Genomic DNA, 16,895 nt, shown 5'->3' on the forward strand with positions numbered 1-16,895 from the left:
CTCACATGTGTGCTCTACCTCTCCAGTCCACATTTCTCACTGGGGCCCCAGCCCAAGGTGGCTGATAGCTTACTTAACATCTGCTAACCACCTTAAACATACCATCTGCTCTTTGTATCAGGTCTCCTTTCAAACCTCTCTAGTTTACAAAGGCTATTTATTTATTTATTTATTTATTTATTTATTTATTTATTTATTCATTCATTCTAAATTCAATCAGTCACCAAGTCTCCTTTACATTCTCAATTCAGAACATCCTAAGTCCATCTTTTCCTTTCCTTTAGCACTGCCACCATTCTATTCCAAGCCACCACCTCCCACACAGATTACCAGAATAGCCTTTAGACAGAGTACTTTTACTCAATCCCTCTCATATACTAAAATAGTCTTCCTCAAATTGCTTTCTTCATGTTTCTCCTTAGCTCAAGAACCTAAAATGGGTTCATATCATTTATCAAAAAACTGAGGAATTCTGTATGAGAGCCTGGTGGTAGCAGACAAAGTGCAGCTGAAATCACCCTCATGCATGCTATAAAATGCCACAGTTATCAATCTCAGTCCCTGACAGCCTCCTGGGGATGACTAACCATGCTTTCCTGGTCAAGAACTCTTTCTATTACAACACTGAAGGAAGTCAGTAAAATTTAGTGGAAAGGTGCTTCATCTTGGTCCTGTCATTTACTAGAGGTATCCTTGAGCAAATCATTTTATTTCTCTGAGCCTCGGTTTCATCTTTAATTGAGAATGTTGGGTTAGATGACCTCTATGATTACACTCAGCTCCAAGTCCCGTAAGTCTATGGTATATCTTTTCCAACTCATTATTCCAGCCTTTCTCATGGCCTATTCTGAACCATTTGGCCTACGGCTTAGCCTTTCACTTGGATTACTCTCCCACTAATACAAGGACAAAAGTAAAGGGCACATAACCATTTAGAGAAAACTGGGTCCCCAAAGAGTCATGAAAAATTAAAGCAATCCAACACATGGGTCCACTGGAAAAGAAATATTTTATTTGGCAGGAGTAAAGCCAATCTGTTTAGCGTAAAGTCCATCAAAACATTTTGAAAATACAAGATACTATTTCTCAGATCTTGACAAATCATCAAATATTAAAGGCAAAGAGAAAAAACCAAGGCCTAAGTGTAAGTTTCAAAAGATTTAACCTCTATAATGTTGGATAAAAAAAGTAAGAAGTAGACTCAATAAGACAACATTGGAAATTAATGTTCTCCAAGGCAATAATGAAAAATTATACATACTTTACAGGCTGACTGAAAAAAAACCTTAACTAATAAAAATACAGAAAAAAAGACAGGTGCTATGAGATTACCTGGATCTGTGCCCTATTTCCAGCTGTGATGTTAGATATTGTCCAACATGCTTCCTTTTTGATAGACTCCTTTGGGCTACTCAGCAAATGCAATAAACTCTGCAGAGCTGAGCAATTCAAAATTACCTAAAGAAAAAAGTTTGAAAATTTTACTTATTGTATTAATCCAAACTGAAGTAAACCTTTAACTCAAAGACTTTATTTTCAGAAAATACAAAGAAATAACATCTCTCCTTGAAATTTTAGAAATAACTTTATATATGTAAAAAAGTACTCACTGCTAATAAGAATTCATTTCTAAGATTATCAAAGCAGTTTCATTATATACACTCACAACTGCTAAACATACTTAATATGGCACAATATGCCTTATTCACTTTCCTATGCCTATAGCATATTAAAATGTCTTTTGGGTAAATGTATCAAGTGGCCAGAAATTCGTAAGTGGTCTCAGATTTTTAAGTCTTCTGATAATTCTCTACCTGGAAGTCAAGGAATCAATACATGCTTAGTTAAGTATACCAGGTGCTTTATAGGATACAAAGATTAAAAGTATATGCCCCCAGCTATCAAACAGCTTACAAAGGCGAGGACGATAGACAAATATACATGAACAAGGAGATCTACTCTACCAGAAACTAAAATCATAAAGTTATAATGATTAAAATCATATGTGACAGGCTCAAGAATCAATCACTGAACAAAAGAATAGGATATCTAGTCTAGAAATAAATACAAGTATTTATAAAGAATTAATAAGTATGTAATAAAATTAATCCTTTCTTCCTCCAATTACTGGTAGTCTTATTTAATAGATGGTACTAGAATAAGGGGCAACTAGTTGAAAATTTTTTTTAAATCAATTCTTAACACCAAACAGTAAAATAAATCTGCAACCTATTTAAAGAGTAAATATAAAAAAGAAACCATAAAGCAGAAGAAAATATTAGTTAATAGCTGGTTTGGGGACAGTGAAGGACTTTCCAAGCATAAAAACAATAGAAGAAATTATAGGGGAAAAATTAAAATTTCACCAAATAGAAATTTTTGCATGTCAAAAATCATATGAAAATTAAAATGCACACCACACAATGTGAAAAAGTATTTGCAACGGAAAAAGCGTTGCTGTCTTTAATATGTAAATTGGTAAGAGAAACTACATTTTTAATAGAAAATTACCTCACAAAGTAACAAAAGAAATGCAAATTAAAATGAAGCCAATTTTTGCCTATTAAATTAACTCAAAAAATAACAAAACTTGTGGTTTAACAGGTACAGTCTTTCCAGATAACAGTGTGAAAGACATCACAAAGCATTTTTAAATGCCAAAGATGTGGTGTGGAAAATAAGCATGTCAGAAGTTAAAGAATACCTGGGGAGGAGTAATAAGGAAAAAAACACTTCATGGGAGGGGGTGGGGGGGAACACCTTGAAACACAGACAGGATTTCATAAGCAAAGAAGAGGGAGGACACAGCAGACAGAAGGGTTAGAAATGAAAAAATGCTGAAATGGTTCTTTATCTCACAGGCATTAAAGAAGCTCATTGTTTCTAGGAGGAAAATAATGTGAACAAAGTTACTTTAGGGAAGATTAAGCTGTTATTAGGAAGAATACACTGAGAGGGGTAAATGCCTGGGAGAGCAGGAGGATGAATAAGATAGGTACAGCAACAACCCCAGCATGTGAGAAAACAGGGCCCAAACTAAGGTCATCAGATGTGGATCTAGAAACACTAAGAATCAGTAAAACCTGCTGACTTGCTATACAAAGTGTGAGAGATGGAGACACCAAATATGACTGCAAAGTTTCAAGACTGGGTGAACAGTTGTACCATTAACTGAAATGGGAAAAACCAAGACGAGAAGGCGAGACAGGTACTGGAGACATGGGACTGGAACTTGAGAGAGGCTGGAACTAGATGTATAGGTTCAGAACTTCATTTATTCAGTAAATATTTTTTGAGTCTCTATACATTGTGCCAGGGACTATTGTAGAAGCAACAAAAATGAACAAGAATGACACAGTTCCACATCTACAAGCTTACAATCTAGTGGACAGTTACAATACAGTGTGGTAAGTGCTATGATGGATGAAACAAAACAAGGAGCACCTAATTTAAGAGTCAGCTTCTTGGAGAAAATGTTAATAGCAAGACTTGAAGAATGAAAAGGCATTAGTGGCAGAGTTAGGATTTGTGTGAGGGACTGGTCAGAACAGGGATGGGGATGGAAGCGTATGTTCCCTGCAGAGGGAAGCAAGCCATGTGTTAAATCTCAGAAGTGAGCGTGGTCATAGCTAATACAGCGGAACAAACATGGCAAAAGCACAGAGCATGTCATGGGAGGGGGCAGACAGAAACTTTTTCTGAATAGCAAATATACCAATATGGTTTTAAAATTCAGAAAATAAAAAGGACTATATAGTTAAAAGCCTCCTTTCCATTCCTATACCCCAGCTACCTGGTTCTCCACAGAGACAACCAATGTTATTAGCTTCCTGTGTATGCTTCCTGAGAAATTTTATGCAAATACAATCAAAAACATACATTGTTTTCTTCTCCTCTCCTCCCTGCCCGTTTTTTACACAAATAGTAATATATCCTACATACTATTCTGCCCCTTGTTTTTCTTTTTAAACAACAGAACCTAGAAACCTTTCCATATACATGCCTACTACCTTCTTCATTCTGTTGCACAGCATTTCATTATACAGGTTCCAGATTTTAAAGGATCTTAAACACTGTCCAAGGACAACAGGGGGCCATAAAAAGATTTTAAGAGAATGACACGATCAAATTTGCATTTTACAAGCATCCTTCTAGTGATATGGGAATGGTACAAGAAATGTCTGAACTAAGCACTGCAAGGAACGAGTAGAAATGGCAGTCATTAGTGACTGATGAGAAAGGTGGCAGAAAGGGAATAATCAAACTAATGTCCAGGTTTTTGGCTTGGGTAACTGTTGGGGCCATTCACTGAGACCAGAACATAAATAAGCAGAGGTCCAGATACACCAGGAAAAATAATGAGTTCCCTTGTGGACAGAATAAACTTAAAGTTAAATACTAAGAGTTGGAAGACACCTGAGAACAAATTCAGTCTCCTAATTTTAGAGATTAGAAAAGTGAAGACATTAAGTGTCTTGCTGAAAGTCAGAGCTGGCTAAGAAAGAGCTAAGGCTAAAACTAATCCCCTCCAGGGGATAATCCCATAAACAGAAAAGAACAGGTAAAGGAACTTGCTAAGGAGAAATAAATGGACAGTGAGGCAGAAGACCCAAAATACTTCAACACCACAGAAGCCTAGGAAGATAATTTTAAAGATGATGCCAATGTATCTGAGCGATCAAGAAGAAAAATGGCTAGAACAATCCACTGTGAGTGATGTATCTTGATATAAAATTTGAATGGAATAGAAGGTGACATTAAGAACCAGCAGGGAAGATACTTCTCACATAGGAAACTTACCATGTACAAAAAGGAGGAAGCCATCAGGGAAGATAAGAGGAAGATGACAGAAAGATGCTACTAGAGGCTTCTGATGTTCACAAGAACCCCTTCAAGTAGAAGCAGTGGGAAATAAACAGAACCAACAGGATAAGTCACACCATAGGGGAACCCAAAATTGCCACAAAGCAATAGGTCAAGACAGAGATAGTGAAGGTATTGAAAGTACCAACACTTTTAACAAACATTAATGAAACAAAGTATCATTTCTCCCCATGGAGTTAAATACTGTAACAGAAACATAATCATGAGGGGTCAATCTGCTATTCTGAAAGAAAAAAGAAATAGTTACCATTTATTCATACCTGTGTCTGAATATCATCGCCTGTGACAATGTTTCCCACAGCTCGCAAAGCAGGAGAAACCACTTTATAATCATTATGCCTGCAATCATAAAAAGATGTGTTATATCCAACAGTTCTATCTTTAATCTCTTTTCCTTACGGCTGAAACCCAAAAGAAATTAATATGTGATCGGTTCTTGGAGCAGAAAGGTACCTATGGTGGTTATTAAAGGAACCCTATCATGATGAGGAAATGTTTTTGGTGTCCCCAAGAAAGGCTATCTTTCCTTTTGTTTAGTATTTTTGGATAAAAACTACAAATCTGTTCTAATAACCCTTCCCAGGTATTCAATCACCTGGAGTCCAAGTTTTCCCTCTCATTCATTAATGCAGGTTTCATTTCCTCTATACTTGGTCTCTATGGTTGCTGAGATAATGGAAAGAGATAGTAACATTTATAGAGCACTTTTAAGTTTTACAAATCATTTAATTTTCACAGGAATAAAAATATATCAACAGTTGAGCTAACTTGAAAATGAAAGCCAGGCTTCATACTTCAAATAGTAGGCTCTTTCTACTAAACCTCAGCTGACTTAATGGTCTGAAAAACCCCTCCACAAATCTTTTATATATCTGAAGACAGATATTAAGTCTTGATTTCAGGCTAAGTAAGTTAATATCCTTTAACTTTCCTTAAATATCTTATTTTCTCTCCCCTTTAATGAGATTGATCACTCTTCTCAAAACTATGCCAGTTTCTCCACATTTAAGATCCGATGACTAAAAAGAAATGGTTAAAATATTTAGTAATCTAGAGACTAAAGAGTACAAAAGGTGACTCTCCCAGATTCTGAATGATGTACTTCTGACTAAAGAGTACAAAAGGTGACTCTCCCAGATTCTGAATGATGTACTTCTGAGTCCTCCAGCATTATATTGCTTTTAATTCACAACAGCATTATGCCACTGATCTGTACCCCGTCTATAACCCCAGAGGTTTTTTTTGGGTTTTTAGTTTTGTTTTTTTTTTGCGGTACACGGGCCTCTCACTGTTGTGGCCTCTCCCGTTGCGGAGCACAGGCTCCGGACGCGCAGGCTCCGCGGCCATGGCTCATGGACCCAGCCGCTCTGCGGCATGTGGGATCTTCCCGGACCGGGGCACGAACCCGTGGCCCCTGCATCGGCAGGCGGACTCTCAACCACTGCGCCACCAGGGAAGCCCAACCCCAGAGTTTTATACTGTATATATTATACTATCTAATTCATTCCACATGTCATCTTCGGGGCAATGTTTCCTTGCATCTACTTTGTACTTACTCCAATAAATTTCACATGGCTTGTAACTGTACTATTTCCCCATTATGTTATCACTCTTAATTTTTTTCTCTGATATTATTTTCTAAAAATTTGATTAATACAGTCTCAAATTATTTATGCCATCGGTAAATCTTCCACTTCGTAAATGAAAGGCATCACAAAGAGTTATAGCAAAATAAAATTCAAGGTCTGACACCAGTCTAGGTTAAGCTCTAAATGAGACAAAAAGATGAAGAAATGACTGTTTTTAGTGGCAGTGTGCCTTCTGCTATCCAGTGGTTGGTCTCAGGTCATTAATCATGAGCTAGAATTACACAGATCAAAGTTTTCCAAATGTTTCTGCTAAAGGGCTGCTTACAGCAGAAGAGTGAGAGGTTCTTTATAACCCTCAAAACAATCAAACAGATTTGACATGAGTATAAGAAAGTAACAAAAGACAGTAGCCTAATGCACAATAAATCAGTATAATGCATTAATATTTAAGTATCAGCAACTAGAAAACTAATATGAGAGACAACAGAACAGACACACTTTAAGATATCTTACATCAGCAGCTCCACAAGTCTCCTACATACTCCTGCATCAATGACTGCTTGAATTTTATCATTAGGTCCATCTGATAGATATGAGAGGGCCCAGCAGGCATCAGCCAGTACATCAGTGTCACTGACAAACAGCAACCAGGAAAGCACATTCAGACAGGGGGAAACCTATAAAGGGAAGATGATATGATTATGAAATTCAACAGAATAAAAGCAAGAAATGAGGGGGGAAACTCCAGAAAGCAACCAGGCACACACCTGGTGACTTCTGGTGTGATTAGTACTTCTGGAGATGGAGCAGTAAGTGGCCAAGTGACATTTCCATCTTTGGGAATGCTGTCAATAACCTTGCAGTTTACTTTGATGAGGTAGTCAGAGCCCAAGGAAAACAATTCCAAAGAGCAAAGTTTAATATATACCAATTCTCAGAGTGAGATTCCTTGTCAAAACACTCTTTGTAGATCAGAGAGGTAAAGGAATTTTCCTAAGTGTTAAAGCTAGGAAATTCTGCATTTTAGATACTCTGTTACAAACAAAAAATGCTATGTTTTAAGAGTAATTCAGAGCTTTTTAAAGGCAGTGAAAATTTATTCCAAATTCAAACAAAAATCAAAAAGACCTATTTTTCTAGAAACAAATTATTCTCTTTCTATTCACATTAATATTGGTTCTTAGACTCTTTTAACTGTACTTTTTCTGCCGATTTCCCACAAGCATAATCCTTACCTTTGCAAATTCTGGAGGGGGACTTTTCCCTCTACAGAGATTAGACAAAGCCCATACTGCATTCCGGGTCATGGTCAGGCGGTTTTGCTTTGAAAATAACCTATAAGCATAATGATGCAATGGTAAATGATATAATGGGCATTAATTCTCTGATGGCATAATATAAATATTTAACCACTTAATGCTATTGATAAACAGATGTCTTCAAACAGCTCTTCTCCACAACAATAAAGCTTAATTAATTCTAACACAAGGAATTCAAAATTTTGGCACTTGAATAAGATAGGATGCCCAAGGAAATGATCTGAACAAGTTAGTAAGAAAACATCTGTAATGAAAAGTAACACTAAGAAATCCAAAATGATTTCCAAAGATGCATTGCTTTCTGAGGAACTTCCTGTATTTTTATTACTCACAAAAAAAAAAAAGAAAAAAAGAAAGAAACTTACTGCAGCAGAGGGGGAAGAATATTGCAGTCTAAAACATAGTCCCTGCACATGGTACTATCTCCAGCAATGTTGCCAAGAGCCCAGACTGCCTGTGAAAGAATTATTCATTAATGACAGGCTGTAGACTTTAGTTTTCTCATAATTCTTTCAAAAAATATGCCAACATATCACAATAACTCTTTATAAAATTATACAGTAGTTAATCAACATATTATACATGGACATTAACTATTAAAACCCCTAAGTTCACTCAACAGGGAGTCAAATGAAATAGTTGTGGGATTGGTGGAAGAAGATCAATACTATTATATAAGTATACATGTGAATACTCATGGGAGTAAACTTATTAAAAGGAGGTACCAGTTCTTATACATATTCTTAATCTTAGGGGGCCCTACCCTTAAGTAACATTCCATACAGCCCTTGGAACATAGCAGAGATCAAAATGGCTTACTCAGCTGATTACAAATGTATTTTAAGCTTGCTTACAAAAGAAAACAGTGAGCCAAGAATTTAAGAAGCAACCAAAATGCAGAAAACTTTACTCAACCTTTGGGGATGATGGATATATTAATTATCTTGACTGTAATGACAGTTTCATGGGTATATACATATGTCAAAACTTATCATATTATACACTTTAACCATATGCAGTTTACTGTAGGTTGATTATACCTCAATAAAGCTGTAGAAGAAAGTCATATTCATTTAGTAATGATTTATATTTATGAATTTGACAAACTTTGCAGTAATTAAAATTTCATGTGATGAACCATGGATTGTCATATCCAAGCGGTAAAACTGAGACTCAATATAAGACTGAGGGGAAAAATTGTATTCTTTGACCTGCTTCTCTTTACTTGTTTCAATTTTTACCTGCTCCTGGACATCTTCAAACTCTGAGCTGAGCAACTCTATGAAGATAGGCACAGCTCCTGCCTGAATCACAATCCGGGTCTGAAGAGAATTTCCTGAAGCAATATTTGTCAGTACCCAAGCTGACTCAAACTATAAAGATAAAAATAATTTCATTATCTTATTAGAATTTAATAGCTTGTTTACTTATAACAATAGGTTTTCTGTGCATGAAGAAAAGAATCTGAGATCATTATTTACACATAATCTATCAGGTAAATACTATATTAATTTTAAATGAATTATTCCTGAAGAAATAACCTTAGCCTAGAGGAATACTCAGGGTGTCTAAAATTTCAGATCAAGGCAGAGCTGACATGAGACCGTAAGAATAATGACGGAGTGCTTCATATACTGACATGGAATGATCTCCCAAGACATAAATGGAGGAAAAATAAAAAAGAAAAACAATGTACATTAATATGGTACCATACTGTATTTTCCAAAAGGGTTAAGAAGGAATATATGCATTAATTTACTTATTGCACAGAATATCTCTTGAAGGAGTCACAATAAACTGTAAATACTTGTCACTTACATAGAGAGCTCGAGGTGAATGGGAAACAAGTATGGGAAGGATAGGCACTTACAGTAAAGCCTTTATGTACCTTTTGGCCTTAAACCATGTTTATTATCTAATAAAAATAAAATTAAATAATTTCTATAAAATGGGCAGAGTGAAATGGGGAAAAAATAAAACTGTAAAATGTGTAAAATATAGGTAGAGTGAAAAAGGCAGAAGACAATTGAAATAAGTAGTCCGAAAGGAGTTAACAGGCATACAACTAACAGAAATGGCAACTTCAGAGCATAAGAGCTTCCAATAAATGAGAAGTCTCCAAACCAAGGCACAGAGGTAAGACTTTTTTAAAAAGAGCATTCTTAAAGGTTGATAAACTGGTAAACAGTATGAAGGAAATTATGGCCCACAAAAAATATAGCACGTTATTAATTCTACACATCTCTACAGTAACTTGACTCTTTAGCCTAATATGATGTAATCCAAGAATGACCTCTTAAAATCCAAGAATGAACTCTTATATTACAATTCTATTTAGAGTTCTTAATTAAACTTTAGTTTTGTTTCCTTCTCCTGTTCTGTCTTCTATTTAATATTCTTTAATGAAGCACATATGGGGGGTAAAAAAAATTCAGTGACATGCCCCTTGAATGAGAAATCAATAAAAAGTCATCAAAAGATGGAGCTGTGACTCCTTTAAGCTTTTGGGTCAATTGAAAGGCAGTTGTCATATGGAAAACTAAATCATCAATCACTTGGGGTACGGGAAAATGAAAGAAATGGGAAGACAACCTGATTAGCCCAGTCCGAAGCTACATGAATGATAGTAAATTTATAGCAGAAGACACTTAAAGAAGGGATATTCAAAGAAACCTAAAATTTGATATACAGAAGTGAAATAAAGTGGTCTGATAGCTAGTTAGGACACTGATATTACAGCAGCAGGGAGGCCAGACTAGGAGCACCACAATTAAACATTTTTTTGCCTGATAACTCTTTGCTATAAGAGAAGTTCAGGAGACTTTTAAACACTGAGTATCACAAAATAAAAACTCCTATCACCTCTAATTAAATTACTACTCAAACCAATGTTCAAACCCGTTTCAATCTGTCTGAATTGAAACTTGACATTTATACAGTACTTTATATTTTCAAAGCATTATTCACATACTCTCAGGTGTTCCTTACAACAACCCAGAGAAGCCTGGCTTTTCTAGTTTATGAATGAGGAAACTATCAGAAAAAGATCCAATGATCACTAATCATTTGAGTAATGCCAGTCAAAGAGAGCTAGATTACAGCCTCCTAATCTAGTAGGCTTATGGCCCCAACCATAGTTTCCTCTCTGAAACACACCTGTAACACTGATAAGAGTCTTCCAATTGCTTGCAGTTTTGGTATCTAGGGCAAGAAATTTCAAATAATGATACGACAGATTATTTAGGGTATGCTAAAAGGAAAACACAGTTCACCTAAAATGTAGCTTCTTTTGCTTACTAGGAAAATGAACTAGTAAAAGAGACATATGAAGTGAGTACAAAAGCAAACTTTCCTACAAGAAGAAAGGCTCAAAGTTCAACAGAGAGTCATCAGCATCTGAGACCATGTCAAAAAAATGAAAACTTTGAGGAAAAGCAACCTGTGAAGAATGAATAAGATCAGCATACATAGCTATCTATATCAAAGAGAAAAAGGTTTGCAGTGAGATTTTGATGCAAAAGAAATGGTGACAATAAACTGAGTAGATAAAGGATATGTTAAAGAGTTATCAATGAAAAGAAATTAGAATAATAATTGCTAACAGAAGTCAAACTGCTGTTTGTCTGATGAGGTTTAGCCCCAGAGGTCTCCCAGAAAAAGAGAGATTTCCAGATGCCACTGAAATGAATAAAATGGAGAAGCAAAACAAAATAGAGTGACAATGATTAGGAGAATGGAGAATAAGTAAATAATAGCCAGAACATGAATGGAAGAAACTTGGATTAGGACTTCTCAACAAAAGAAGAATGTACCAGAGTTATGTTTATCACTAAGAAGTACATAACAATTATAACCTCTGAATGCAAAGAAGATTCATCTTGGTAAGAATGGAAATCGGAAAGTAGTTTTGCCATTACCGGGGAAAGAAGTAGATGAATAACTATAACCAGAGGGCCAGTGAAAACTCAAATCATATTCATGGATTAATGAGGCATTAAAACACATACACACACACACACAAACACACACACAGCACTGATTACTGTGATGTTTACCTTGTAAAAACTTATCAAGCTCTATTTGTGCAATTTTCTATACCCATGTGTATATGTGTGACATGAGAAGGAGGCAGGAGGAGAGAGAGTGAGAGACAGAAACAGAGAGAGAGGCAGAGAGAGAGAGAGGCAGAGAAAAAGAGAGACTGAGAATTCCTCATGAGTATAGACCCCTATTAAAGTGTTGGAAGAAGCAACTTTCAAATGTGTTTAATATGTAAGTATGTTTTTAAAAAACTGGTTGTACTTTGAATGATGTAGTTTCTCTTTCACTGGGTATTGCAGTCTTTATTTTTTTGAGTGGGGTGAACATTTCCATCTCAGGTCCCAGACTAGATTTTAACATGAAAGAGAGTTGTGAAATGGGAATGTCCAGAGTTGATATCAAAAACAATTGCATAAAGTTATAATAGAAATGGCCAGAAAAGGTAATTTAAGTAACCATGCAACTCAAGAAAAACTCAGCAACATGATGAAATGAAAAAAACTTAAGAAATGGTATCACCTGAAGTAGTACCCAAAATTATTATAATCTTTACTCCTCTTTGTTGTTTTAAACTACTATATTCTTAGTGTTCCAAGAATGGCATCATGCAAGGAAACAACCTGTCATGCAGCTGTGATTGCTTACAATTGTAATTCCACTATTATTTTTCACTGTCCAGAACTTTCTAAATAAGGCTACAACTGAAATCTGAAGGGCACGCTGAAGATTTTGGTATGTTCCCTCTTTCCTTTCTCAATCTCTACCTTCTGGTGCTCAGTTCCTTAAAATAAGGAAAATGAGAATCCAAAACTGAAGTACTTCTGACCTCCTATCAAGTTTCCCACTCCAGGTTGAAGTACGCCTGGTTCCCTTTCTCCATTTGGATCAGGACTCTGTTGCTGGCCACTTTGCCGGTTCCACTCTGGTTCCTAGCAAATGCCAGGCTCACCTGGAGAGCAAGTGAAAAGAGAGGCTCACATCAGAAAAATAAATCCAGATATCAAACTCTGCAGAGAACAGTGCCTGAGTCATCTGAGCAACCTTTTAAGATAGGTAGAGGGATCAATGAAGATGGGGAAAAAACATAGGAAGATGAAGGCTTAACTGCAGTTTACCACATTAAGCTTTTAGTGTGGACAAGAAAGGTAGAAATGGGAAAACTAAACCAATTTAATTCAAATTTAAAACTTTAAGAGGAGTATCTGTTTAATGACTGGAACTAGGAGGCAATTTACTTATTTCTAGCTATTTTTATAAGCTTCTATAAGAAGGTTTGGGAATACACCATCTCGGCACTGCAAAGGACAGTACAAAGATGTGGGACCTGGACTCAAAAAAACAAACCAAGTGGGCCCAGGGAATATACCATAAGGCAGACCAATCTCATGTCAAGGTTCTCATGTATGGCTGAGGCCTACATGTCACTGTGTTTGAGAATGCTGTTAGTTAAATGGCAGAGTCGGCTTCCAAAGTCCTAGATTCCACCCATATTCATCTCATTTGAGGGCAAGTGAGTATCTAGGTAGCACTGCCAAAAGCAGGCATTTTTATCTCCCTGGTTTGCAGTATCTCACTGATAAGGAAAGCCAGAAAGAAAGTGAAGAAACCCTTCACTAGGATTCACAGTTCTTTATGTATGGAATGAAGGGATTAAGTTTGTCCAGTGATTTATTATTGAGTTTATCTATCATGACTACATATTATTACTCTTTCTAGAAGAGAAATGGCAAACACCCCATTCCAAAGACACACTATTCAAATTTCTAATAAGCAGGTAGGAATATCATGGATAACTCACATCCTAGCGCTCTCCAAGAAGACAGAGGAAGGAATACCCTCCGATCTTCCCGGAGCATGTCTAATTATTTAACAATGAAGTCTCCTGGCTCTAAGGTCTCCATCAATATATTTGCTCCTCCTGCTTCTGGGGTAGTCAAGGTTACCCATTAGTCACACTGGAGAAAGAACACCGTATTGTGCTTAAATACACACAGAAGAAAAGCTGGGGATGATGACCTTTATATAATAAACAAGTTCGTTATCTCTAGAGTCTTTGGATCGCTAAAGTGAAAATCATGAGGTGATCACTTCCAGAGGAATCATTTCTCAATCTTTCAGCCTAATTAGTAGTTAGGCTGCACAAGGGTGGAATCTGAGAATTCTGATAGAAGCAAATTAGAGATTTCTGAAGGCTTTCATCTTCAGATGTGTTAAGATACAAACTCTAGGATTACAAAATCAAAAATGATGTAGAATTTACAAGTGTTAGCCAGGAGAGGGCACTGTCTGAGAGAATATACTGTGCTCTTTAGGGAATACTGGAGAAGGTGGGGATGGGGAAAGACCAAATTCTCTGATATTTTTCATTTTAGGACTAGAAAGTTATACCATCTTCCTTTAACACATTAAGGAACTGGACCTCTGCAACCACCTACTAATAACTGCTAAGTCCAGGAGTAAATTTAACATCTCTGAATTACTCTCATTGTCAGAGACAGGATAGAAACATACTTCCGCATGAACAAAATGATAATTTTCCCTACCTCCCTCTTCCTACAAAGCTTTTCAAATGATAAACTGCAGTAAGGCTCTTCATTTGGTCCCTCTGGTTCTCTTGACAGGTTGCTTAAGGGGCTCAGGCTCTGTTCTCTGCAGTATTGGTTGTCTGGATTTCCTTTTTTTCTGAGAAAAGTCCTCTTTCTTTGCTCTCTAGGTGAACCTGATTATTTTCCAGGTGTCTGGTGATCCTGGCCTTAGATGGGGACCAGAATTACAATCCAGGAAGCAGCCAACAAAAAAGAATCTTAATTCAAATGAACTTGGGGATTAGTAAATGTGAAACTGGAGAAGAAAAACTGATGGGACACTGAAGTACTCTACCTTGTCTGGACTTCCTGTTTTTCCTCTGGAAGGAACTCATCACCGCAACAAAGAGAGTAAAAGAGAGAGAAGGATGGGATGGGAGGAGAGGAGAGAAAATATCAAGACAAAGCATCAAGTCTTATGAATTATCAATAATGCTCTGGACAGTAAGGAACCTGGGGAGAGGAGCTGTTACCTATACTTATAAAGATGCCCCAGTCCTTATTACACCCTTAGAGTAAGGCAAAGGTAAACATGGGGGTGAAAGTTATCTTTATGATTAACTTGTTATTAGCAAATATTTACTTGGAAAAATAACCCCATTTTGTAATCTATGTAGGACTTAACCAATCTTTATAGTTGCAGAATCTTTCTAAAGGGCCTGAGCCACTCAGATTAGATCCTACAAGTGAGAATTTAGGAATCACAGGTATTTGTTAAAGAATAACTCAGAAATTGATTCAGTTGGTTACTCCAAGGAAGTCTAGCTACTGAATTACTTACTTTAAGCTCCAACTTTATTCAGGAACAATACAGTATTTTTAAATTTCTAGATAACTCCCAAGATGAGAGTCAGTTGATAGTTGGTTCTTTTTACTGTAAAAATTATCTAATCCAGAAGCTGTAGAATTTTCTCTTGGAACCCCTATACAACAGTACTAATACAGTAAATTAACATAGGAGAAAGCACACACATTCCCAACAAGGTTACATCCTTGTCAGCTCTTTTGGGGTGGGGCTGGGGGTGGAGGGGAAGGATTAATTAGTACCAGGTTTGGGGATCAGTGAGTCTCTGATCTAGCCCATGTTACACAGCCCTGAGAAACCCAACAAATACAATCTAAAAATCCTTCAGAACCAAATTTTACATAGTCCACACTTAGGTCCTTAAAATGGCTCCTCTACTGCAAACAATTCCCTCCCAGGTAAGTATGATCCACAGTCATCATAAAATAAAAAGTAACAAGAATTTTAAAGAGTAAAACCAAGGGCCTGGATGTTAACAAAGCTATCAAAGCAGCTTGCAATGTGGTTGTCAGGAACATCAGTATCAAAAAATTAACCCTTCATGCAGATTAAAATACGTAACAAATCTGTATACAAAATGCAACTTTGTAAAGGGAATTAAGATATGAGGCAAGAAATGAAAATGGTCCGCACCTGCAATGTACAATTCTCTTTTCGTTTGAGGAACTCCACAAACCTGGCCACTACTCCTGGTGTGCTGATGACTTCATCAATAGGAGGATTAGGTTCTGTCTCCCATAAAAATAAAAGGAAAAAAGAAAAATAATCCTTTGATTTCAAGGCAAGGACTTTATAAAGCTCAAACTTACTTCATAATATCCCTCCCTCCATTTTTAGCATCTCTTTCATGTTGTAAATGTAAAACTGAGTTCAGTCACTTTGAGACTAGGGTAGCTTAAAAGATTTCATAATAAGGGAAGCCTTAACATGGAAATATGATGGGCAGAATTCTTAAAAATTAAAATTACTGCCTCTACTATTTTAGAAAACTTAGAAAGTATGGGAAAAAACATCAAAAGACAACCACTGTTATTATTTTGGTATACTTCCTTCTAACCCTTTTTCTGTGTATGGGTTTTAAGTCTCTCTTTTTTATTTAACATAAATTGTCCGAAGAAACTGGATGAGATTCTGTGCTTGCAGGATCTAATTTTACTGCTGTAGTGATAAGTAGGAGTCAGCAGAAATTCACTAAGAATGACTTGCTAAATTAATCTCATTTTCATTTATGACAATAGAGTATCTTATAAATAAAGTCATTCAATAGAATCTTGTTGGGCAAATAGATAAGAAATGTCCTAAACAATTAGCATTGTAATTTCAGCAAGACATGTGACAAAGTTTTTGATGACATTCATGTAGCTACGCAAGAAAAATGGCAGCTGGATTACAGTACTACTAGGGACTCTTCGCTAAGTCAATGGCCTGTACTGGGAAGAGATGACTAATGGTTCGATGTTAATTTGCAGCAAGCTCTAATGACATGTTCTTTGCCTGGTTCAACATTTTTATCAACCATTCATATAAACACAACAAATAAATTTGATGATGACAATAAAAATGACGTAGTTAACATGCTAGATTACAGAAACAACACATACAAAGAGTAACAATAAGCCAAAGATGGCAATAAAACAGGGATAAAGCAAAATTCAGCTTTTAGATTTTTTTA

General features: G+C 36.3%; 1 protein-coding gene across 1 annotated transcript in view; it reads right to left on the reverse strand.

Annotated features, from left to right (window-relative positions):
- The window catches only part of KPNA1 (karyopherin subunit alpha 1), a 53,396-nt gene that overhangs the window by 11,837 nt on the left and 24,664 nt on the right, over positions 1–16,895 (reverse strand). The window contains exons 5-11 of the mRNA XM_060099007.1: positions 15,857–15,951; positions 9,034–9,165; positions 8,158–8,246; positions 7,709–7,808; positions 6,987–7,150; positions 5,145–5,223; positions 1,333–1,458 (exon numbers count right to left, since the gene is read on the reverse strand). Coding sequence (XP_059954990.1) covers positions 1,333–1,458; positions 5,145–5,223; positions 6,987–7,150; positions 7,709–7,808; positions 8,158–8,246; positions 9,034–9,165; positions 15,857–15,951 — 785 coding nt within the window. The remainder of the gene's footprint in view (positions 1–1,332; positions 1,459–5,144; positions 5,224–6,986; positions 7,151–7,708; positions 7,809–8,157; positions 8,247–9,033; positions 9,166–15,856; positions 15,952–16,895) is intronic.

The sequence above is a fragment of the Mesoplodon densirostris genome, chromosome 5 (genome assembly GCF_025265405.1).
Source record: "Mesoplodon densirostris isolate mMesDen1 chromosome 5, mMesDen1 primary haplotype, whole genome shotgun sequence".
Lineage (NCBI taxonomy): Eukaryota > Metazoa > Chordata > Mammalia > Artiodactyla > Ziphiidae > Mesoplodon > Mesoplodon densirostris.